Source organism: Lithobates pipiens, unplaced genomic scaffold (assembly GCF_037356315.1).
Source record: "Lithobates pipiens isolate NorthernLeopardFrog02 unplaced genomic scaffold, aLitPip1_a1.2 Scaffold_8, whole genome shotgun sequence".
Taxonomy (NCBI): Eukaryota; Metazoa; Chordata; class Amphibia; order Anura; family Ranidae; genus Lithobates; species Lithobates pipiens.
This window is the reverse complement of record NW_027507903.1, coordinates 582,626,597-582,650,165: the sequence shown is the minus strand read 5'-3', so window position 1 is coordinate 582,650,165 and position 23,569 is coordinate 582,626,597. Positions and strand designations below refer to the sequence as shown.

The following is a 23,569-nucleotide window of genomic DNA, read 5'->3' as shown; positions in this document are numbered from 1 at the left end:
GGACACCATGAGATCAATGGACAGGTAAGTACCCTAATAGTAAAAGTCACCTATATATATATATATAGCTGTGCAACAAGAGTTTGGCCTCGTCATTATCTCTGGTTAAGGAAATATCCAGAATCGTCCTTATATTGTAAAGGCAGGTCGCTGTAAAAACAAGGTAACAAGTACATAAATTCATGCAAATTAGTCAGAGAATTATTGTCTAGTTAACCAATGCAAACTGATGCTGTCATATTTTGTATGGCTTCCAAGAATTCTGCTCATAAAAAGTTTTCAGACAGCACAACAGTTCTCATTCCTTGTTGCCCTCCCCAATCACCCTATGTCCTATGAGGACACCAGTTGAGTCAGCTGCAATGATAACAGGCGCCACCAGGTGGCGCTCTCTTTGCACATTCTATGCTTACAGCTGACATGTGTTTCCGGTGAGGAGCAAGATGGCAGCCGCGGATTCAGAGTTCCCTCACAAGCCGAGCGTCAACGAGAGGAGTAAGATGGCTTCGTCGCCGAGAAGCCCTGCTGTTTCCTCCGGCGCATGCGCAGTGAAGAAGCCGGCAGCATGGCGGATAACAGAGTGACAGAATCGCTTCTGCAGCGGCTGCGGGATGGGGAAAGCGGAGGACTGGACAGCCTGGAGCTGGCTCTGGCGTTGGGGGTGGATCACCAGCAGGTGGTGGGGGCTGTGAAAAGCCTGCAGTCCCTGGGAGAGGTAAGAGGACCTGCCTGTGGAGGATGATGTAATAGTGTCCTGGGATCACGTGACTCCACAGCTGTCCTGGGGCTGCAGAATACAGCAGGGCCAGGTTATCTGGGGGCCATAGGAAGGGTGCTGGTCTTGTTGTAGCACTGGGGCCCATAGGGAGGGTGCTGGTATTAATGGCACTGGGGCCCACTGGCAGGGTCATATGGAGCCACCCTTTTCTGCATGTTTTTTGTAGAGAGACTTCAAAACCTAAGTTGGGGTGCTAACTGTGTTTACATGGCGGGAGGAGCCGGAGGACTAGAAGGGGTGCGAGACTCGAGGAGCCAGGGGACTAGTAGGGGTGCGAGGCTCCAGGAGCCAGGGGACCAGTAGGCAGGTCGCTGGGCCCTACTGGCCCCCCCGGGGCTCCTTGAGCCGCGCGCCCCCACTGGCCCCCCCGGGGCTCCTTGAGCCGCGCGCCCCCACTGGCCCCCCCGGGGCTCCTTGAGCCGCGCGCCCCCACTGGCCCCCCCGGACTCCAGCCATTTGATGGTTTGGCATTTTGTTGGAGAGCACAAGCAACTGTGACAGTTTTGATAACTGCATTCCTTGAATGTAACGGTTTTGGCAAACCATTACTTTAATAGGTTTAGTTTCGCTTTAAATAGCAGTCGTGAAAAAAAATGCTTACCTTATCTTGCATTCCAGAGAACTTTTCTTGTTACCTCCTCTAAGGTATATCTTGCTCAGGCTGTGTCAGTCCTGCACGTTCCATCTAGCATTCTAGCAGGGCATCATTTAGTTGATCTGTTGCCATATAATAATGGCAGCGTAAATGCCACCAATCCCATGTGATTCCTCCATAGGTACGCATGCGCAGTGAAGCCAGCGCTCTCTAGCAGGGCATCCTTTTGCTTTGCTAATGCAAAAGATTCTGACTAGAACCCTGGGCTGCTGTGTGGCTTTTGTCCTGCCACTGTGCAGTTACATTAAGTAGTCCCTCTAGTTTTTCTCTTTGACGTTATTTGAGCTTCTTCAAGAGAAGCCATCTAATAACACTTATTTTTTAAATGACATTTAGTCTGATTGCTTATACTTTGTTTCCCCAGATTATTGAAGCAGAGCAACGATCCAGCAAGAAATGGGAGCTGAGCTCGGAGGGGCAGGAGATTGCTCAGGAGGGCAGCCAGGAGGCCCGGGTGTACTACAGCATACCCAAGGGGGGCTTGGCCCAGAGTGAGCTAATGGTGAGTATGTAGAGCATGCGAGAAAAGGAAAGGCACTGAAGTTATGCTTGAATTAAGTCAGTGGCCACAAAGTGGCAGACCGTGGTCATGACCTGGACCGAGTGAAGCTCTTGTCTGGACCGTCAGCCCGCCAGTCTGCAGTGCTGAATCCCTGCTGCTGACCAGTAATTGGTTGATAGGACCGCTGTGGTCCTAGCAACCAATGATGTCCCAGTTGTCTTCATGTGACAGTTATTTTTTTTTCTACCATTTCTTTATAACAACTTATTAAAAATTCCACACAATAAGCCTTGATATACAGTGAAGCGAAACCAGAAATATAAATATTATTTATATACACACACACACACACACACACACACACACACACACACACACACACACACACCTGGTGCACCTGCTCGACTTCTGGCCCTTAAAGAGGAGCTGCACCTAAAAAAAAAAAAAATATTAAAAGCCAGCAGCTACTAATATTGCAGCTGCTGACTTTTAATAATATCACACTTACCTGTCCCAGGTTCCAGCGATGTCGGCGGCAGATGACGAGCGATCGCTCGTCTCGCTGCAGCCACCGCCGCCATCCTCTGTCAGGGAATCGGGAAGTGAAGCATGAGGGCTTCACTGCCCGGTTCCCTACTGTGCATGCGCGAGTCGCGCTGCGCTTCTCTTATGGTCCCCCGCTGTGTCTCTGGGAACTGTGTGTTTCCCAGAACACAACGGGGGGGGGGGTGGGGGGGGCGGAGCGATGCGGGGGTCTGCGGCGGTCTGGCCGGAAGTGGGTGCAGTTACCTGGATTATTCAGGTAACTGCACCCCCCTCCCCCCTGAAAGGTGCCGATTGTGGCACCGGAGGGGGGGAGGGATAATACTAGCGGAACTTCCCCTTTAGGGTGAAGAACCGCTTTAAGAAATAATCATCACATTTTGTTATGTTACAGCCTTATTCCAAAATGGATTAAATTCATTATTTTCCTCAATTCTACAAACAATATCCCATAATGACAACATGAAAGAAGTTTGGTTGAAATGTTTGCAAATTTTATTATCGAATAACAAATAAAAAAAAAAAGAAGAAATCACATATACATAAGTATTCACAGCCTTTGCCATGACATTCTAAATTGAATCAATGTTTCCCTATGGGAGCCGTCTTTGAAAATGCTCCCTGTACTACTTTGATCCGAAAAAACGGCATGGGGGTCCCCCCAAAATCCATACCAGACCCTTATCCGAGCGCGCAGCCTGGCTGGTCAGGAAAGGGGGTGGGAACAAGCGAGCAGCCCCCCCCCCCCCCCCCCCGAACCATACCAGGCCGCATGCCCTTAACATGGGGGGTGGGTGCTTTGGGGCAGGGGGGTGTCCTGCGGTCCCTCTCACCCCAAAGCACCTTGTCCCCATGTTGATGAGGACAAGGGCCTCTTCCGGACAACCCTGGCCATTGGTTGCCAGTGTCTGCGGGTGGGGGGGGCTTATCGGAAGCCAGGAGCCCCCTTTAATAAGGGGCTCCCAGATCCCGGCTCACCACCTTATGTGAATGAGTATGCCCTACACATTCATCTGGGGGAAAAAAAGTGTCAATAAAAAAACACTAGACCAGTTTTTAAAGTAATTTATTAGTCAGCTCCGGGGGTCTCTTCCGACTTCTCCGGTGTCTTCTGCCGGGCTCCTCCACTATCTTCTGCTCTTTTGCCGCTCTTGCTAGCGTTGGCCCAGTCTTCTGATGTTGACACGACGCTCTCTCCCGATGTAATGCGCGGTGAGCAACAACTTATATAGGCATGTCATCTGGTGACCCCCGCCCCTTATGACATCACCGTCCATCATGCCCCGGGTGGTGACATCATAAGGGGGCGGGGTCATCAGATGACATCACCCGGTGCCACGCCCACGCCCCATGCCTATATGTCGTTGCGCACATGGCATTACATTGGGAGAGAGTGTCGTGTCAACATTGGAAGAAGACGCCGGAGAAGACCGGGCCAACGCTAACAAAAGATCTGGCAGAAGATGGCGGAGGAGCCCGGCAGAAGAGGCCGGAGAGAGTGGAGAAATTGGAAGAGAACCCCCAGAGTTGCCTGATTACTTTAAAAACCGGTCTAGTGTGTGTGTGTGGGTTTTTTTTTTTTTGACACTGCCCCCCCAGGTGAATTGATAGGGGTACGATCCCCATACTCACATAGGGTGGGATCTGGGGATTCCGATAAGCCCGCAGACCCCAACAACCAACGGCAAGGGTTGTCGGGAAGAGGTGCCCCAAAGCAACAATGGTTCGGGGGGGGGGGGCTCGGGGGGGCGTGCTCGCTCGTCACCACCCCCTTTCCTGATCGGCCAGGTTGCGTGCTTGGATAAGGTCTGGTATGGATTTTGGGGGACCCCCACGCCGCTTTTTCAACCGTGGGGGTTCCCCTTAAAATCCATATCAGACCCAAGGGCCTGTAATGCTCTTGGAGGGGGAACATGTACCGTTTTTTTATTTAAAATTTGGCGTGGAGTTCCCCCTCAAGATTCATACCAAAAAACGTGCCTGGTATTGGTGGGGATCCAAGTCGGATCCCCGTTCATTGAAGTCGGACGCGTCTCTGACTTCAAGTCGCAGGGTAAAGTTGGATCCAAAGTAGGACAAGTGTCGTGTCCCACCAGTGTAAACCCGACCTGAGATGTTTATACAACTTGATTGGAGTCCACCTGTGGTAAATTCAGTTGATTGGACATGATTTGGAAAGACACACCTGTCTATACAAGGTCCCACAGTTAACCGTGCATGTCAGAGCACAAACCAAGCCATAAAGTCCAAGGAACATGGGGAAAAAAATGAAGCACTGTGAATACTTTCCAGGCGCACATGTCGTTTGTGCGGATTGGTACAGGTTTCTTTTTTTCTTTTCCTTCTTTCCTCCCCTTCCTTCTCTAAAAAAACAAAGAAAAGTTTTTCTTCCAAGGTATTACAGAGCCACCTTATTGAATAATACTATTTCAGACACAGGATCAGGGAAAGAATGCCTTATTTATATTTCACTGTTGAGGTGAAAATGAATCCACCTTCTCCAAGTTTTACAAGAACCAGACGGCTTCCTGTCTTTTCACCAATGCCGTAAAGTCCTCCATATGAATTATCTCTTTCATTGCTCTGATCCAGTGTCTCACCGTTTGGTGGAGAGGAGAACTTCCAATGTGTCTGTATGCAGGCCCTCGCCATGTAAAAGGAGATGTCTAACCACCGCCTGGTTATATCTACCCCTTTAGAGAGAGAGCGGGCTGAAATGTAACACAGGCTGCTGGTCCTGATGCCGGGAAAGACCAGAGATATCTTTAATCCAAAGAGCATACCTTTTGCCAATAGGGGCAAATTCTGGAACGTATGGAAAAGTGTTCCCTGTTCTTCTCAACAGCACCAACAAATGAAGTCAACATTAGAAAAACAGTCCAAAGTTTATATCCTGCTTCCTGCAATCTCGAGATTTTTTATGTATAAAATAATAAACACGATCTCTTGTATCAGCCCTTTTTACCATGCAGCCATAAAAAATGGTATATACGAGCCTGGAGTTGCTATTAATACAATGTAAACGCTGGACAGACCCCCCCCATGCTGGCCGACCCATTATACATAATCACTCAAAACTATTGGGTGCATCTAAAAATTCTGAACAGGGTAGTGAATTAAGATGCCATAATTGTATTGCCTGCCACATCGGTAAAGATGGTGTAAGCATGGATTGTATATCCCTTTATAGATTTCTAACTATTCGAATCTCGAAAGTCCTGCAATCTAAACTTGCCTGCCTCTAAGATCTGGTGAAATCTGGTTTCCTATTACTGGTATCATAAGTGATGACGTTATGGGGCTTATCACCCTGGATTTTTATACAGGCTACCTTATAACCATATTGTGTTGCTTTCTTTCAGAAACTGCCAATTGCAAAAATTGGATTCAGCAAGGCAATGTCCAATCGCTGGATTCGTTTGGACAAGTCAGCAGAGGGAGGTCCACAGGTCCATAGAGTGGTGAGTGAACACTTCAGTGTGGTATTTTCAACATTTCCCAATGCTTCACAAAATATGCCAGAATAGTAACATAGATGATACACCAGATATCGTGAGTCAGATTATACAGTAGGCGGTGATGCAAAGTATGGAGTTACATTACGTGACATTAAGCAACAGAGGCAAGAGTAAGTGGGTTAGAAAGCCAGTGGTCCCGAACAGCATCAAACAAACGGGGCTTCTTCTGAAACTCAAAGGTGAGTTTATAAAGTGGGAGGCTATGGTTATTTAAATGTAGCCACATGGATTTAGTGGGAGCGGTGACACCTTTCCATGTGAGTAGGATTGCCTTTTTAGCATAAAAGTATATTATGCGCAATAAGTGCTTCTCATATTTGGAGATGGACAAGTCTCCCAAAATACCAAGGAAACCGTTTTTTAGGGTCGGAAGCAAACCCAGGGTCGAGGAGATGAAAATGTTGACCTCTGACCAAAGGTTCTGAATGAATGGTTGCTCCTTCTTCCTTTTTTTTTTTTTTTTTTTTTTTTTTTTTATTTATTTATTTTTTCATGTCATCTGCAAAGTTATTTCATTTCATCAAAACGGTGACAAATAAATACTTTGGCAGGTAAAATCGTTCCCATATATTTTGTCTTCTGGGTACTAGACTTCAGATTTAATTTTTTTATTTTAATGCACAGCTGTGTTCATTTTAATTCAGTATGTAATGGGAACACCTCTCCAGCCAGACCTGAAATTTACACAGTTGTGCCACAAGACCTGATTTGCCTCTCCTACTGTCCAGTAACACATACAGGTCTTGTACTAAAATGGATAAGGTCTTAAAGTGTTTGTAAGGGCAGAAGTTTTTTTTTTTTTTTTTTTATCTTAATGCATTCTATGCATTAAGATAAAAAAAACTTCTCTGTGCACCAGCCCCAGTCTCCCTAATACTTACCTGAGCCCAATTTAGATGTTGCAGGAGTTTCTCAGCTTCCAAGACTCCCCTCATTGGCTGAGACAGGGGAACCATTGGCTCCCACTGCTATCAAAGTCAGGCAGCCAATGAGGAGAGAGAGAGTGGAGCCTCTCTGTGAATTCGTGTCTGAATGGACACAGGGAGAAGTGGCACTCAACAGGAGGGAGACTCCAGGAGAGCCAAAGAGGGACCTGAGGAGAAAAGGAGGATCTGGGATGCTGTGTGCAAAACGAACTGCGCAGAGGAGGTATGCTTATTTTTTACAAAAAAAAAAGATTTTAGTATCACTTAAAGCTTCAACAAAGTTTTTGGAATGCATGACATATGTCTAACTCTTCCATCTGTTGCAATTGCCTGCTGTCAAAATGACAGCTGGTAGTTGCTTTTATATTAAACATCAGTAGCCACTGTCAAAACACAGCAGGTCCTGTGTAAAATTACACTTGCATATTGTCTGTAAGTGTCAGTAAATACAATGCAGCAATGGTTGTCTCCTTGTATGAGGGGCATTCAATTCAAACTGGGTATTTTGAGTTGAAATAATAAAAGAACAAATTTCAAGAAGTGGAAACTGCATTTATTCTTCGACATATTCATCTGCTACATTTATAAACGTATCTCAGTGTTTAACGAATGCCTGGAAATCTTCGGCATAGAAAGATTTGTCAGTACACCTGAACCATCCTAGGACAGCCTAGTTCACGTCACTGAAATGCTGACCTCCGAGGAACCCCGTTTGCTCTGACTGTTCGAAAATTCAAATGTTCGTGAATGATCGTGTTCATTGTTCCCACAAAAAGCATGGTCTCTTGTGCCATTTCACGGCTGGTTATGCGTAGACTATCTAGGATCAGGTTTTCCTTGTGCAGAATGTTCACAGGACTGACTGCTGTGGACTGGGAACCACCAGGGCCGGGATGGTCACTGACAGATGTACGGCCATCTTTGAAACGTTTACACCATTCAAATGTCTTGGGCTGGGTGCACACTGCCATACGCAGCGGCTCACAGCAGGGGCGTCCCTGTTCACCGTTTCAAGTCCTATTTCAGTCAAATTTTTGGTTGAATTCGGACCTAAAACGGACCAGAAAATGCACAGGACCTCTGTGAAATTCGCTCCGTAGATGTGTGAACCGGCTCCATCGAGAGCCTGTCACAATCTTCTGACATGCCAATTGGATGCGAGGAAATCCAATTCACAGTAGTGTGAACCCAGCCTTGCGGCGGCTTGAGGTCTTCTGTAGATATCCGTGGGTTTTACACCTTTATTCACAAGGAATTTTATCACCACCCGCTCTTCCATGCATGCACTAACACTATTGTCTGCCAACTTGATTAACGGTCTCTGGACTGGCCCACAATGTGCGCCACCTATCAGTAATAGGAGACACTTGCCACTTACTACTGTGTGTAGTGCCACCACGCTAACATCTCTTTTTTTTTTTATATCTGTAAAATTAAAAGTCCGTGTTTGACTGAACGCCCCTCGTATTTACAATTTTATTTATACGTAGATGAATGGTGTGACCTTTGATCTGCCTAAGACATCACTTAAACAAATCTTACACGCTACATTTTTAAATAAATAAAAAATATATATTTAACACTTAAATTAGTTTCCCTACCATTTTTGTGTCATCATGTTGCATCCCACAATTATTCCTCTGCAGGTGGACTCGATAGAAGATACTGTTAAGGAGAAGCTACAGCTGATTGAGAAAGGAAAGGCGGACATTGTAAATGAAAAGGACAAGAGTGAGCTGAAAAAGAGGAAACTGCTCAATGAAGTGTAAGTGAGTGCAGCATGATGATTGGCTATTACACAGGATCATATACAGAGCTGCTTTTCAACCACCTAAATACTATCCCGCAAATACCCTTTTTTGCCAGCCCACTTTTCAGTTTTCTGTTATAGTTTGAAAGTTACTTGATCATGCACCCAAATTAATTTGATATCCTTTATTTAGACATATTGAGCTTTCTTAACCACTTCCCACCCGGCCGATGCATATATACGGCCGGGTGGGAGCCGTCTACTCCTGATAGGACGTTCAGGAACGTCATTCAGGAGTAGCGGGATCGCGCGCGCCCGCGCAGCGGCACGATCCCGATGTGCTCGTGTCACCCGGACACGGCACATCTCAGATCGGCAGGAGGGCTCTTTGATTGGCCCTCCTGATCACATGACGGCCGTGTCCAATCACGGCCGTCATGTGATGTAAACAAACAGCCGGTTGCTAGGCAATCGTCTCTCTTCTCCTCACACGGAAGTCACCGCTGAGGAGAGGAGAGCAGAACGCTGCAGCCGGCTGATGATCAGTGAGTATGGGCTGCTTTTTACAGCTTTTTACTCACTGATCATCAGTGTAGTGTAAACACACAACACACCACACAGTACAAACACAGTCCCCACACATGTCCCCAAAACACACATGTCCCCAAAACATACATGTCCCCAAATAATAAAAACACATGTCCCTAATAATAAAAACATGTCCCCCACATATGTCCCACTAAAATCACATGTCCCAATGATTATCTGCACACATATGTACGTGATCACCTGCACACATATGTACATGATCATTTGCGTACATATGTCCGTGATCACACAAACCAATTATTATACACTTAACGGAATTTTTTTTACCAAAAACATGTAGCAGAATACATTTTGGCTTAAATTTATGACAAAATTTGATTTTATTGGATTTCTTTTCAAATAGAAAAAAGAAAATATTGTTTTTTTTCCAAATTTCCGCTATTTTTGCGCTTATATCGCAAAAAAAAAAAAACGGAGTCGTGAATAAATAACACCAAAATAAAACTCTATTTGTGCGAACAAAATGATAACAATTGCATTTGGGTACAGTGTAGCATGACCGCGCAATTGTCACTGAAAGCGCTAGAGCGCTGAAAGCTGAAAATTGGGCTGGGAAGGAAGGGGGTGAAAATGCCCTGTATTGTAGTGGTTAAAGGGGTTGTAAAGATTCTTTTTTTTTTTTTTTTTTTTTTTTTTTATATATATCCCAAACATGTTATACTTGCCTCCTCTATGCAAGGGTTCTGCACAGAGTGGCCCAATCCTCTTCTTCTGGGGTCTCTCAGCGGCGCTCATGGCTGCTCCTCTCTGGTGAGTGCCCCCACAGAGAGCCGCTTTCCATAGGGGCACTCCTGCTTCCGTTGACACAGAGAGCAGGACTCGGCCCCGTCTCCCATGTCACTTGATTTGATTGACAGCAGCGGGAGTCAATGGCTACTGCTGCTATCAATCTATCCAATGAGGACCCGAGACATCGGCTAGAGCTGCTGTGCTTGTCCCTGTCGCTGGAAAGATCGAGTTCAAGTAAGAAAGGGGGGGGGGGGAGACTGCTGCACTAGGTTTTTCACCTTAATGCATAGAATGCATTAAGGTGAAAAATCTTGAGGGTTTACAACCCCTTCTAAGGTCTTGCTGGATTAAGATGTATTTTTTTTTTGTTTTATTTAGAAGGGGGGGAAAAAAGGTAAAAATATATAGCACACACAGCACATCCTGCAGTGCGGTGTGCCCTCATTTTTTTGTGCAGACTACCCACAGTTTCCTATAAACTTTTTAGTTTTTATATCCCGTGTTTTTGGAGCATTTTCTGAAAGCGCATAAAAAAACCCAGTATTCTGCTTCATTGGTGCATTTTTGGAAAGTTCAGCACATAATAGAAGTGTATGGGAAACTGTGTGTAACCTGCACGAAAATCTACGGTATGCTGCACTGCGTCCCAACCATAGGGCAGCAGTGTGGAAGCAGCCTTAATAGATTGAATATTTGTGGTTTGAATGTGATTCAGGAATCTGAAACTTTTTTTAGTAAAGCTGTTTGGATGGTCCCTCTGTGCGTTTACATGTGGCATTTTCAACTACTAGAGGGATTTGGTTTTCTTCAAGCTGAGAACGGTCTGTGTCCTCCGCAGTTTACTGTACTGTGCAAAATCGGCCCCTGCAATGTCTGGGTGTGGCACCGGGGGGCAGTGGATGGCTGCAATTGATGGGCACATTTTTTATTACACCCGAGGAATGTCATCAGTAAACAATGGCAGTAATTAAAGTGCAAGTTCACCTTAACTGAAAATCTGTAAGGTGAACTTGCACTGGACTACCCTCCCCATCCGCCCTGGTCCCGCTAACCTGGAGTCCAGTGATCACCCGCACTGACAGCTTGTATAGCTGCTGTATAATTCCGGGGATTTGAAATCCCCACAACTTTGGGATGGGCTACGCAGGTTCTGATTAGTCGGCGCCTAAGTGAGGGCGCCGACCACTTGGAATGCTCCTAAACGTACCTCCTGATGAGGTACATTTTGGAGATTAAGCTGTGGGGGATTTCTAAGCCCCAGACCATTGAGGCGGTGACCCGTTGTGTCAGTGCGGTTAATCGCCACACACCAGGTCAGCCGGACTGGGGAGGGGGGGCGTCCTGTGTAAGTTCACCTTACAGATTTTTCTGTAAAGGTGAACTTACCCTTTCATGAATAATGATATCCTGTTAGTTTATTAGGCTGGCCATACACTGCTCCAATTTCCTCCAAATTGAAGCTGCGGGTGGCCTTGGACAGGTGGCCCTGGTGGCACCACTCGGCACAACACGAGTTCAAAGTTGAACAATGGAAGGAGCCGGGTGGAAATATACAGTCACTGTTTGGGTATTCAGACATTCGCCAGTGCCAGCAGGGGGATTCTTCCAACCGCACTCTTTAGCGTAAATGGAGGAATCCACTGATTTATCTTGTTTATACAGTGGGTGAAACTATGGTTTTATGCATGTAATTGCTATCTAATATATAAAAAAAAAAAATCTTTTTTTGATATTCACTTACCTGCACCCAAGAGGTTAGAATGAGAGAAGGACTATATTCCTGTGCACAGCACAGTCAGTCCAACACTGGGAGCCTGCTGAAAGGAGGAGAGAGTCATGTGAGCAGAGTAATCACATCACCAAAATGTTGACTCTTTATCATCCAGTCATCAAGCAGGCTGTGGGCTGGTGATCAAGCTATAAAAAGCACTGCAGAAAACAGAGGTCACCAGCCTGGCAGCGCCCACTGGTGTGTGTCCTGGATTATAAAACTGGTTTAACCCAAAATATTTCATCAAAGGATTGTTTATTCTGTTATCCGTTTGCTTTCCGAGGCTTAAAGCATACCTAAACCCTAGAAGAGACATGTAATCTATTGCAGCTTACCAGTCCATGGATGTGGTGGCTGTATTCGTTTTTTTTTTCCCATGTTTTTTATCCATTATTTTCACATGTTGATCCTGCCAGATACACACTTCCTGTTTGTAGGACAGGGAATGAGTTAAGACCACAGAGCACTTCCCCTCTCCTGACTCTCCATAACATAAGGGGGAGGTGTTTTATAGGGCACAGGGAAAGCTAGGATGTATGCTTACTTAAAACAGTAGAGTGCGTGGGAAGTGATCTGCTCGCAAAATTTCTGAGAAGATGAAAAGGTGTGTTTTTTTTTTTTTTTTTTTTTTTTTTTCTTTTTTCCACTTATGATGGTTCACACGGCTTTGAAATCGTGCGACTTCAAAAAGCCGCAATTTCAAAAGCCGTATGTCAGTGCGACTTCAGGTGCTACTTGTTGATTTAATGCACAGATGTGTATGCACGTCACAGCTGAAAAGGCCAAAATGGCGCAGGAGCTGCTTTTTCAAAATGAGGCAGCACCGTAAAGACGAACGGCTTAATTGCCGACAATAGGGAGCGGATTGTCTGCGATTTGGATCTTCAAAAATCTCACAAGAAGTCACACCGGTGTAAATGGGGCTCGGTAGTATATTTCACAGACTAAAAGACAAGTTTGTTGTTGGTGAGACTTTTCTAAAAGGCTGTGTATGTAAACCCTATGGCCTGACTCATTTCTGAAGCTGGGAAGGCAAATATAAAGCTAATGAGCTAAACTAGGCAGGCCATAGTTGATTCGATCTTCTGGCCTTCAACAACGGGTGTCCAGCTCAGGGATTTTTGACTGGTGCTTACATTTTCTTGGACTCGGATGAGCTGCTACCATATAGATTAAAACCAGGCTTGCTTTACAGTAACTAACCTTGCTAGGTGAACAGCCTCTACGCCTGTAGTAAATGGGCCTTGGAGTGTATGTGATTTTATTGGGAGGCATGTATTCAGAAGTAATTTTAGAATTTTTTATTTTATTTTATTTTATTTTTTTTATTGGAACTCTTTCAGGACAGTTAAAACATACTGGGTGACAAAGGGAACTGGGTTCAGCACCAGTATTACCAAACAGGAAACTGACCTCACCCCAGAAATGATTGCCAGGTAAGTGTTACTGTGGCTGCTTTATGTACAGGGGTTTTTATTCAACTCTTTGGGGTCTTTTTAATAAAACATTCCATGGGTGAATGTTACAAGCAGCATTTTTTCTAATACTTTTATTTCCTATGATTGTCAGCTCCACCTAGTGGCCCAAAATGTGGTATATTTTCTGATTTTAGATATTTCATAAAAATAAGCGAATATTTGGCTCTGTATTGTTCATTTTGGCAAAGCACCTGCCCCATGTGTGGTGCATTGCAGTGCCATTCATTGATCCCTTAGACATTTCAATGTGAATGGTACCCCAACATGCCACAGCACACTGCAAGGCATGTACTGTGCACAGGGATGTGCTGTTTAGTTTAGTTTAGGGGGGGGCCACAAAAGGTATATACCGTATTTATTCTTCAGTTCTGGCAGCCTTGGAGGGGAGGTGATTAGATTACATAAAGAAGAATCTCCTGTTTATTTGGCGGCCTCTGTAATAGGAAGTCCTGTCTCCTAGGCTGGCATTGGACGACTGTTCTGACTATGATAGAAAGCAGAACTTTGTATTAAAGAGGCCATAGAGCAAACAGTCTCCTGTATGTAATCTGTTGGCGCTCGTCCTGTCCCCTCTGAGGCTGCAGATGGGCATCGATCAGGTTGTGTTCGTGGCACTGGTGAGGCTGCAGATGGGCACTGACCCTTATTTTGCTTCAAAGTTCTTTATTTAAAATTTAAATTTTTTTCCAGAAACTTCCTTAATGTGAAGGTGCATGTTTATATGCTGATTAAATATGGTATATCCAAATAACACGGCCAAGCTCATCTCTATACCACCCACAGCCACAAAGGCAGGAGAATTCTTGTTGGGCAGTGTATTAGTTAATTTGCATTTTAATTTTAATAGTTCCAAGACTGTCAGGCAAAATGGTCGGCCCTCACGCATGTTCACTTCATCAAATCTGACCCTCTTTGAAAAAAGTTTGGACAAGTTTGGATTTACACAGTGCAGGTTATTAATGCATGTGCATTAATCCACTGCAATAGACTGGTTAGGTGTGAATGGGCAAGTAAAAGCAATAATTACATTGTTTTCAAGTGGATTATGTTTAATGGGGTGCGATTTAAAAAGCACCTTGGTTTTTCAACTAGTTTAGCGCTGCTAGGAAAAAGGCATTGGAGGAATCCTAGAAGTTACTTTAAAACGCTGACATTGGATAGCAGGTTACAAATACAGATTCTTGTGCCAATACTTTGTTGCATTAGATAATGTAATGTCTTGTACACATATTATTGGACGAATGATCATCCGTGTTTGTGTTTTTTTTTGTTTTGTTTTTTTGCATGTTAATCTTAGATCGAACCCGAAAAGTTTACTAAAGTCACAAATTCTCATGTGACAGAATAAAAATTCGGAAGTGATGTAATGTGTTGTAATGCATTTGTATTGCATTTTTGAACGACGGCTGTACTGATTAAACGGAAATCGTACGATCTGACAAAAATTTGTGCATGTCTGATCAGATAATATCGGATGAACTGTGCTGATCTCGAAAGCTCTGTACTTGCAATCCGATTTATCGTACGATTTTCTGATTGTGTGTGCAGTCCCGGTGTTTTGAGAAAAAGTTCTCGGTTTGCTGGTCACGCACTGGAAAGTATACATGAGGCCATTTTAAGGCCTCATTCACACCATGGGGCAGAGATATCAGCTTTTCTGCACACGTTTCGCAAGGACTCAAAGAAAACAATGGTTCTGGCTTTGCCCTGTTCACACCACAACATGCAGTTTTTTATTTATTTTTTTCTGCGCAGGAATCTGCAACCTGTATGCAGTTTTCTGCATGGGAGAGGAAAAAACACTGACCTGAAATCCATATTGGTGAGACCAGGGCACTATTTGTGCATGAAAACTCACTGAAACGTGCATTATTATTATTATTATTATACACGATTTGTAGCCCTACTCCCAAGAAAATAAAAAATGATCCCTTGCATTAGGTCTGCGCCCTCGCTGCAGGGATTAATTGCTTAATTATTTCTAGAGAGGCAAAAATAGGAGATATACTTGCCCAATCCTCCACTCCCTCCCTCAACTAGACCAGTCCCTGCAGCCTCCACACACCCCTGCGCTAGCAGTCTAGGCTCCTGACATCATCAAGACCAAAGCAGGGTCCAAAACCCTGCTCTGGTGATGATGCAGAGGGAAAGACCACCGCTGGATTGTGGGGGAGCGGAGGATCAGGTAAGTAAAACAGTTTGTCCTCTCCCCTGGACTAAACTTGTGGGCACAGCCATTTTTTTTTTTTTTATCTGCCCGAAGTTGGGCTTTAACTTGAGTTATTTTATTTTTTAATCGGCACCAGGGGTGGTAATTACATCAAATAAAAAACGTCCCTTGTGCTGGTGGCTGCTGTGTTCATTAAAACTTTGGTTCCTCAACCAACTCCTCCTCCCCCCCGCCCCCCATATATCCCCTGCAACTGTGATCTTCTGGTGCTGTCGGAGTTAACACAGCCTCTAGAACTATCAAAGGCACTCATCAAAAGTGCTGACTATGCTCACCCTTTCCACCCCTCCCGCTCCATTCATTAAAGAGGAAGTAAACCCATGACGTCATGACATGCGCATGGGAGCCGACACACGCGGCATCTTCGTCGTTGACGCATGCGCCATAGACAGCGGTGTCTGTCTTCGGGCAAATATTTCCTAAACCGTGTAGGTTTAGGAGATATTTCTTGGACCTACAGGTAAGCCTTAATCTAGGCTTACCTGTACGTCAAAGTGTGTTGTAAGGGTTTACAACCACTTTAAAGGTGTACTATTGCTTCCCACAATGAAAAATGCTCCATGAATAGGGGAGATGGACCTTTTCATTCATCTGCTCATCCTCCATTCATAGCGCACGTCTCATTGCAAGATGTGATGTTACAGCAGAGGAATTTGGCTTCCAATGAACATGACCACCAACAGCACAAGGAACGCTTCTCATTAATTTTAAATACAGTCCCTGATGATTTTAGAAAAATGTTTAACTAAAATTAAGCTCAAATTAAGGGACTTTTATCTGGTGATTTGAATAAAGATTATGGTAAATTCTCATAATTTTTTTTTTTTTTTTTTTCCTGCACATAATTGTTTTATGTTGCATTGTTTCTTTCCTTTTTTTTGTTTGCATCCTCTCACCATTATTTTTCCCCCCTCTTTGCCATCTGCTCATTCCCAGTGGCTCCTGGAAGGAAAAGAAATTCAAGGCATACAATTTCAATGCGCTGGGTGTGATGCCAGAATGTGGTCACTTGCACCCTCTAATGAAAGTCCGTACACAATTCCGACAGATTTTTCTAGAAATGGGGTGAGTAATTGATGACTTTGCCTCATGGGCCTGGTTCACACCTATGTGTCTCTTTTTATTTATTTATTTTGGTCCTTTTTGCAGAAATGCACAACAGTTTATTTAACATGGTTTCCTATGGGACACACTCACATCTATGCGTTTTTCAGCCACTGCATTTTTGGGGGGAAAGGGGTCAGGGACTTTTTTAAATGCAAAACGGTGCTTTTTTTTTTTTTTGTTAGACTTTTTAATAGAGAAGCATGTGGTGCATTTTTAGCATAATTTTACTGTCATTTGAGGTTTTTAACCAGTTCCGGACTACCCACCGTGGATATCTGTTAGTACTTTGACGTTAAATACCGTTATTATGGCAGCAGATAGATCCTGAGGCAGCAGCCAAAGGTGTACTTATGCTGCAGCAGGAATTTAAACCTCCTTTTTGCTTTTGGTGGTTGCTGCTGCTTGTCAATTGTGACCCATTCAAGTAAATGGGGCTACTCTGCAAGCACCCCATGACTGCACGCTTCTGTGGGATCCAGGGAGTTAAACTTTCACGCTAACGTGCTGCAGTTTACCTGCAGTGCGGGTGCAGCGCACTGCATCTGCAACTTTCCTGGATTAGCTGAGCTTTGCCATAGGCTTCTATTATATCCTGCAGGTGTGGTACATTTTATGAAGGCGCACCAAAACTCCTTCATTTCGAAGAAAGTCTATGGCTAAGCTCAGCAAATCTGCAGGTACATTGCACTGCACTCACTGTGTGCATCACTATGAAAGCAGCCCTATACTATTATGCCCAGTGCATTGCTTCACACTGACCTGAAGATCTCCTCCTCTTCTTTCCTGCTGATGGTACCACTCTGGAGGCTGCTAGCCGGCATAAGAAATGGAGTGTAGTTGCTATCACTCCGCATGGGACAGGAGCCGGCACTACAGAGGAGCCATCGGCTGATGGGGCTCTTGCTCATGCATAAAAGGCTCTGGTTGGTCAGAGGTTACCCCAGTGGCGTTTATAATGTTATGAAAAGCTAGTGAGCTGTAAAATGATTTCTACTTCTACATTTTAGCCAGTAGCGTTTGTCTTTGATTTTATTGTAATGTTTTTGTCCAGCTTCACGGAGATGCCGACCAATAACTTCATAGAGAGCTCTTTCTGGAACTTTGATGCCTTGTTCCAGCCTCAGCAACATCCAGCCAGAGATCAGCATGATACCTTCTTCCTACAGGGTCTGTATGATGTGCTATGTAAAAACTCCTCCTGCTGATCTTAATAGATATTTATTGTAATAATAATATCCCATAATTCTGTTTTGTTACAGATCCAGCTATGGCATCAGAATTCCCTATGGATTATCTAGAACGTGTGAAGAAAGTTCATTCTGAAGGAGGATATGGCTCACAAGGGTGAGAGTTCCGTCAATGTCATTGGACTCCATGTTACACAGCTCCTTCTGGGTGGTGTCGCCCTGTGGTGGGAGGAACAGTCTCCATATCGCATACAGTGAGGGGGGAAAAAAGTATTTGTTCCCCCTGCTGATTTTTATACGTTTTCTTTGTCAGTGGGCAATGATCATTCTATAATTTTAATGGTAGGTTTATTTTAAGTGAGAGACAGAATAACCAAACAAAAATATCCAGAAAAACGCATTTCAAAAAAGTTATAAATTGGTTTGCATTTTATTCAGCGAAAAAAGTATTTGACCCCTTCACATGACTTAGTAGTTGGTGGCAAAACCTTTGTCAGTCGGAGAGGTCAGACGTTTCTTGTAGTTGGCCGCCAGGTTTGCACACATCTCAGGAGGGTTTTTTTTTTTTTTTTTTCCACTCCTCTCTGCAGATCCTCTCCAAGTCATTAAGGTTTCGGGGCTGTTTGGTAACTCCAATCTTAAACTCCCTGAACATGAATTCAGTGGGATTAATGTCTAGAGACTGGCTAGGCCACTCCAGGACCTTAACGTTGTTCTTCTTGAGTCACCCCTTTGTTGCATTGGCCATGTGTTTTGGGTTATTGTCATGCTGGAATACCCACCCATGACCCATTTACAATGCCCTGGCTGAGGGAAGGAAGCCCTCACCCAAGATTTGACTATACATGGCGCAGTCCATCGTCCCTTTAATTGTGCTGTTCCCCTTAGTGCCCCCCCCCCAAAGCATAATAATTCCACCTCCATGTTTGACGGTGGGGATGATGTTCTTGGGGTCATAGGCAACATTCCTAGTCTTCCTCCAAACACGGCGAGTTGAGTTGGTCTCATCTGATCGCAACACTTTCACCCAGTTCTCCTCGGAATCGTGTTCATTAGCAAACTTCAGGCCTGTACATGTGCTTTATTGAGCAGGGGGACCTTGCAGGCACTGCAGGATTTTAGTGCTTTACGGTGTAGTGTGTTACCAATTGTTTTCTTGGTGATTATGGTCCCAGCTGCCTTGAGATCATTGACAAGATTCTCCCGTGTAGTTCTGGGCTGATTCTTTACCGTTCTCATGATCATTGAAACTCAACAAGGTGAGATCTTGCATGGACCCCCAGATTGAGGGAGATTGACAGTTATTTTGTGTTTCTTACATTTGTAAATAATCGCATCAGCTATTGTCACCCTCTCACCAAGCTGCTTTGGCGATGGTCTTGTAGCCCATTCCAGCCTTGTGTAGTTCTACAATCTTGTCCCTGACATCCTTGGACAGCTCTGGTCTTGGCCATGGTGGAGAAATTGGAATCTGATTACTTCTGTGGACAGGTGTCTTATACAGGTAACAAGCTGAGATTAGGAGCACTCCCTTTTAAGAGAGTGGTCTTAATCTCAGCTTGTTACCTGTATAGAAAACGCCTGGGAGCCAGAAATCTTGCTGATTGATAGGAGATCAAATACTTATTTCACTCATTAAAATGCAAATCAATTAATGTTTTGAAATGCGTTTTCTGGATATTTTTGTTCTGTCTCTTACTGTTATAATCTACCATTGAAATTATAGACTGATCGTTTCCCTGTCAGTGGGCAAATGTACAAAATCAGCAGGGGATCAGATGCCCTCAATGTAGGTCCATCTGGTCTGTCACCCAGTGGTAGAAAGGACAGAAGGTCGCATAGCTCCTCCTGGGTGGAGTCAACCTGTGGTGGGAGGTGAATACTCCATGTCACATAGCTCCTCCTGTCTGTGTCACCCTGTGGTTGGAGTGACAAACTCCATATCACATAGGTCTATCTTGTCTGTGTCATCCTGTACTCACAAATGTTACTATATTCTTTGCAGCTATAAATATGACTGGAGTATCAATGAGGCCAGGAAGAATATCCTGCGGACACATACGACAGCAGTTAGCGCTCGAATGCTGTACAAACTGGCTCAGCAGGTAAATCTGGGCTCTGGAGCTATGCAAGGGTGAATGCCTATTGATCGTTAGTCTCCATATTGTTACTATTAAATGTTCCTGTTTAAAATTGTATAACGTGTTTAAAAGATGTATAATATGTGTTCCTATAGTCCTTTTCTCTTAAGGCCCTGCTTGAATTTTCAGCTTTCTCTTGCTGCTGTAATAAAATATTGCAAAGTGGTGCCCAGAAAGCTTATATTTGCTACTGTTTCTGCCCCGCAGGAGTTCACCCCGGTGAAATATTTCTCCATTGACCGCGTGTTTAGGAACGAGACACTGGATGCCACCCATCTAGCAGAGTTTCATCAGATCGAAGGTGTGGTGGCAGATTATGGCCTGACACTAGGGGATCTAATGGGTGTTCTAAAGGAATTCTTCAATAAACTTGGTAAGCTTAATGTTATAATGGGAATATCATGTATGTTGTGTCTGAAAGGAGCAGGTCTTGCTACACTTACTTTAAAGAGGGATTCCACCCAAAAAAAAAATATTAAAAGCCAGCAGCTATAAATACTACAGCTGCTGACTTTTAATAAATGGACACTCACCTGTCCCGGGTTCCAGCGATGCCGAGGCCGATCAATCGCTCGGCCCTCGGCTGCTGCCGCCACCATTCTAGGTGAGGGAATCGGGAAGTGAAGCGAATCGGCTTCACATCCCGGTTCCCTACTGCGCATGCGCGAGCCGTGCAGCGCAATAGAAAATCTCCGTGCTGTCACTGGGACCCGTGTGTGTCCCAGCAGACAGCGCGGCAGGGCAGGAAATTGCTCAGACTCCCACGGGAGTCTATGCCCGGAAGTGGGTGTAAATGCCTGTCTTTGACAGGTATCTCCACCCCCCCCCTCCCCCCTGAAAGGTGTCAATTGTGACACCGGAGGGGGGGGGATCCGATCAGCGGAGGTTCCACTTTAGGGTGGAATCCCGCTTTAAGGACTCATTCACATTTGCATGCTGGCAGAATGTAGGGTAATCCATCTTTGGCTGATCCTTTTGGCTTCCATTGTTATACTTGTAATGTCTGCTGTAAATTTTTGTTTTAGGAATCACTAAATTGCGCTTCAAGCCTGCGTATAATCCTTATACAGAGCCGAGCATGGAGGTCTTCAGCTACCATGAAGGTAATGTCCTAAACTGGACTATTATGAAATCCCAGTGTGCATGCATGTATACGGGGAAGGTGTGGGATCAACTAGTGATTTTACAGTGCATCCGGAAAGTATTCATAGCGCTTCACTTTTTTTCTACATGTTTGTTATGTTTACAGCCTTATTCCAAAATGGATTAAATTCCTTATTTTCCTCAAAATTCTACAGACCATACCCCATAGTGACAACATGAAAGACATTTGTTTGAAATCTTTGCAAATTTATTTAAAAAAAATTAAAAAAATTTACATAAATATTCACAGCTTTTGCTCAATACTTTGAAGCACCTTTGGCACTAATTACAGCCTCAAGTCTTTTTGAGTATGATGCTACAAGCTTGGCTATTTTTGGGCAGTTTCTCCCATTCTTCTTTGCAGGACCTCTCAAGCTCCATCAGGTTGGATGGGGAGCTTTCAGTGCCCAGCCATTTTCAGATCTCTCCAGAGGTGTTCAATCGGGTTCTGGCTGGGCCACTCAAGGAAATTCACAGAGTTGTCTCGTAGCCACTCCTTTGTTACCTTGGCCGTGTGCTTAGGTTCGTTGTCCTGTTGGAAGATGACATAGAAATAGAAGTGCAGCTGAGACAATGTTGTGAATGCCACAATCTATATTAAGATTTATGTGAAACCTTAAGTATATTAACAGTGATACATCAATATCGAAAAAGCAAATGTGAAATCTGAGCAGTAGAAACCCAATGTTTAGTGAATCCAAAAATAAATGAAAAACCAAATGTTCATAACATCCTCTTGACATCAAAAATGAAAACAACTCGTGAGCAAAGTTGGCAAGTAGATATTCCACCATTTATTTAAATGAAGGCTTACCAGAATGTTTGAACCCAAAAGGGTGTACGCCCAGTGAGTCAAACAGGCTTGTGGTGGTGTGCACCAAGGATGAAGGCTTCAGACGTCATCGTCCAATCCTGAGATCGAGGATTAAGCCTCGTTTTGAATTAACACAAGCCACCCTATGGGACTGATAGTGGTAAACAGCCAGTAACCCACAACAGCACATCATAAATCACAAAGGATGGATGGCCAAAGGTGTACTCTAACGGCAACATCATAAATGGAGGCCAAATAGTCATATGGGACATAAATCCTATACTAAATGAACAAAAAACAGTGGAAAATTTTATATAAATTTTAGGAATTGAACTATTAGTTTGTTTTTTTTTTTTTTTTTTTTTTTTTTTTAATACCTAGAATTTATATCATTTTCCACTATTTTTTGTTCATTTAGTATAGGATTTTTGGCCTCCATTTATGATGTTGCCGTTAGATTACAGCTGATGACGCGCCATTGTGGCTTACTGGCTGTTTACCACTATCGGTCCCATAGGGTGGCTATGTTGGCTAGCACCCCAGGTGATGTCTAGTTAGACTAAACGCGTCGGGGCGGTCTACACTGCTGCCATTATACATGTACCAAAAGCGCTGTTTATCTTCTTAAATGAGTTTTTTTAACTTTATGAAATTTCCAATATTTTTTACAGAATCGCGTTATGTGGCATTTTTTCTGCTCTCCAACTATACATACGAATGCATGGGAGAATCTATCCATCTTGCTCCAAGGGTAGTAACCTTGGAGGTTACTACCCTGGAGGGCCATTTCAAGACTCGTGGGATTACCTGATTAATTTATCAAAGACCGCCAGATTTGAAGCCTTCATATTTGGTTTACACCACCACAAGCCTGTTTGACTCAGTGGGTGTACGCCCTTTTAGGTTCAAACATTCTGGTAAGCTTTCATTTAAATTGGTGGTGGATTATATTCTTGCAAACTTTCCTCGCAAGTTGTTTTCATTTTTGACGTCCAGAGAATGTTATGAACATTTGGTTTTTATTCATTTAATTTTTGGACTTGCTAAACATTGGGTTTCTACTACTCACGGATTTCACATTTTGCTTTTTCGATATTGATGTAGTATCGCTGTTAATAATACTTAAGGTTTCACATAATTCTTAATATTGTGAGATTCATAACATTGTCTCAGTTAATTTTTAGATATGTTTCTAACGCTGCACTTTTATTTCTATGTTATTTTTGCAACTATTTGCTGTATTAGCTGCTGTACATTGTTTAAAGGGACAGCGCGGTGATACACTTACACTCTCTGTTGGAAGATGAATCTTTGCCCCAGTATGAGGTCTAGAGCACTCTGGAGCAGGTTTATCAAGGATGTCTCTGTACATTGCTGCATTCATCTTTCCCTCGAACCTGACTAGTCTCCCAGTTTCTGCTACTGAAAAACATCCCCACAGCCATGAGGGTGCCGCCACCATGCTTCACTGTAGGGATGGTAAGGGCCAGGTGATGAGTAGTGCCATTCAGGCTAAAGAGTTCAATCCTTGTTTCATCAGACCAGAGAATTTTGTTTCTCATGGTCTGAGTCCTTCAGGTGCCTTTTGGCAAACTCCAGACAGGCTGTCTTTTTACTAAGGAGTTGCTTCTGTCTGGCCACTCTACCATAAAGGCTTGATTGGTGGAGTTCTGCAGAGATGGTTGTTC

At 44.1% G+C, this 23,569-nt stretch overlaps 1 protein-coding gene across 1 annotated transcript in view; it reads left to right on the top strand.

Moving 5' to 3' along the window:
• The first annotated feature begins 526 nt into the window (after window positions 1-526).
• Window positions 527-23,569, top strand: part of FARSA (phenylalanyl-tRNA synthetase subunit alpha) — a 44,429-nt gene continuing 21,386 nt past the window's right edge. The window contains exons 1-11 of the mRNA XM_077470312.1: window positions 527-715; window positions 1,798-1,935; window positions 5,841-5,939; window positions 8,569-8,687; window positions 13,125-13,217; window positions 16,426-16,554; window positions 17,648-17,763; window positions 17,856-17,940; window positions 19,789-19,888; window positions 20,132-20,297; window positions 20,950-21,027. Coding sequence (XP_077326438.1) covers window positions 542-715; window positions 1,798-1,935; window positions 5,841-5,939; window positions 8,569-8,687; window positions 13,125-13,217; window positions 16,426-16,554; window positions 17,648-17,763; window positions 17,856-17,940; window positions 19,789-19,888; window positions 20,132-20,297; window positions 20,950-21,027 — 1,297 coding nt within the window. The 5' untranslated portion in view covers window positions 527-541. The remainder of the gene's footprint in view (window positions 716-1,797; window positions 1,936-5,840; window positions 5,940-8,568; window positions 8,688-13,124; window positions 13,218-16,425; window positions 16,555-17,647; window positions 17,764-17,855; window positions 17,941-19,788; window positions 19,889-20,131; window positions 20,298-20,949; window positions 21,028-23,569) is intronic.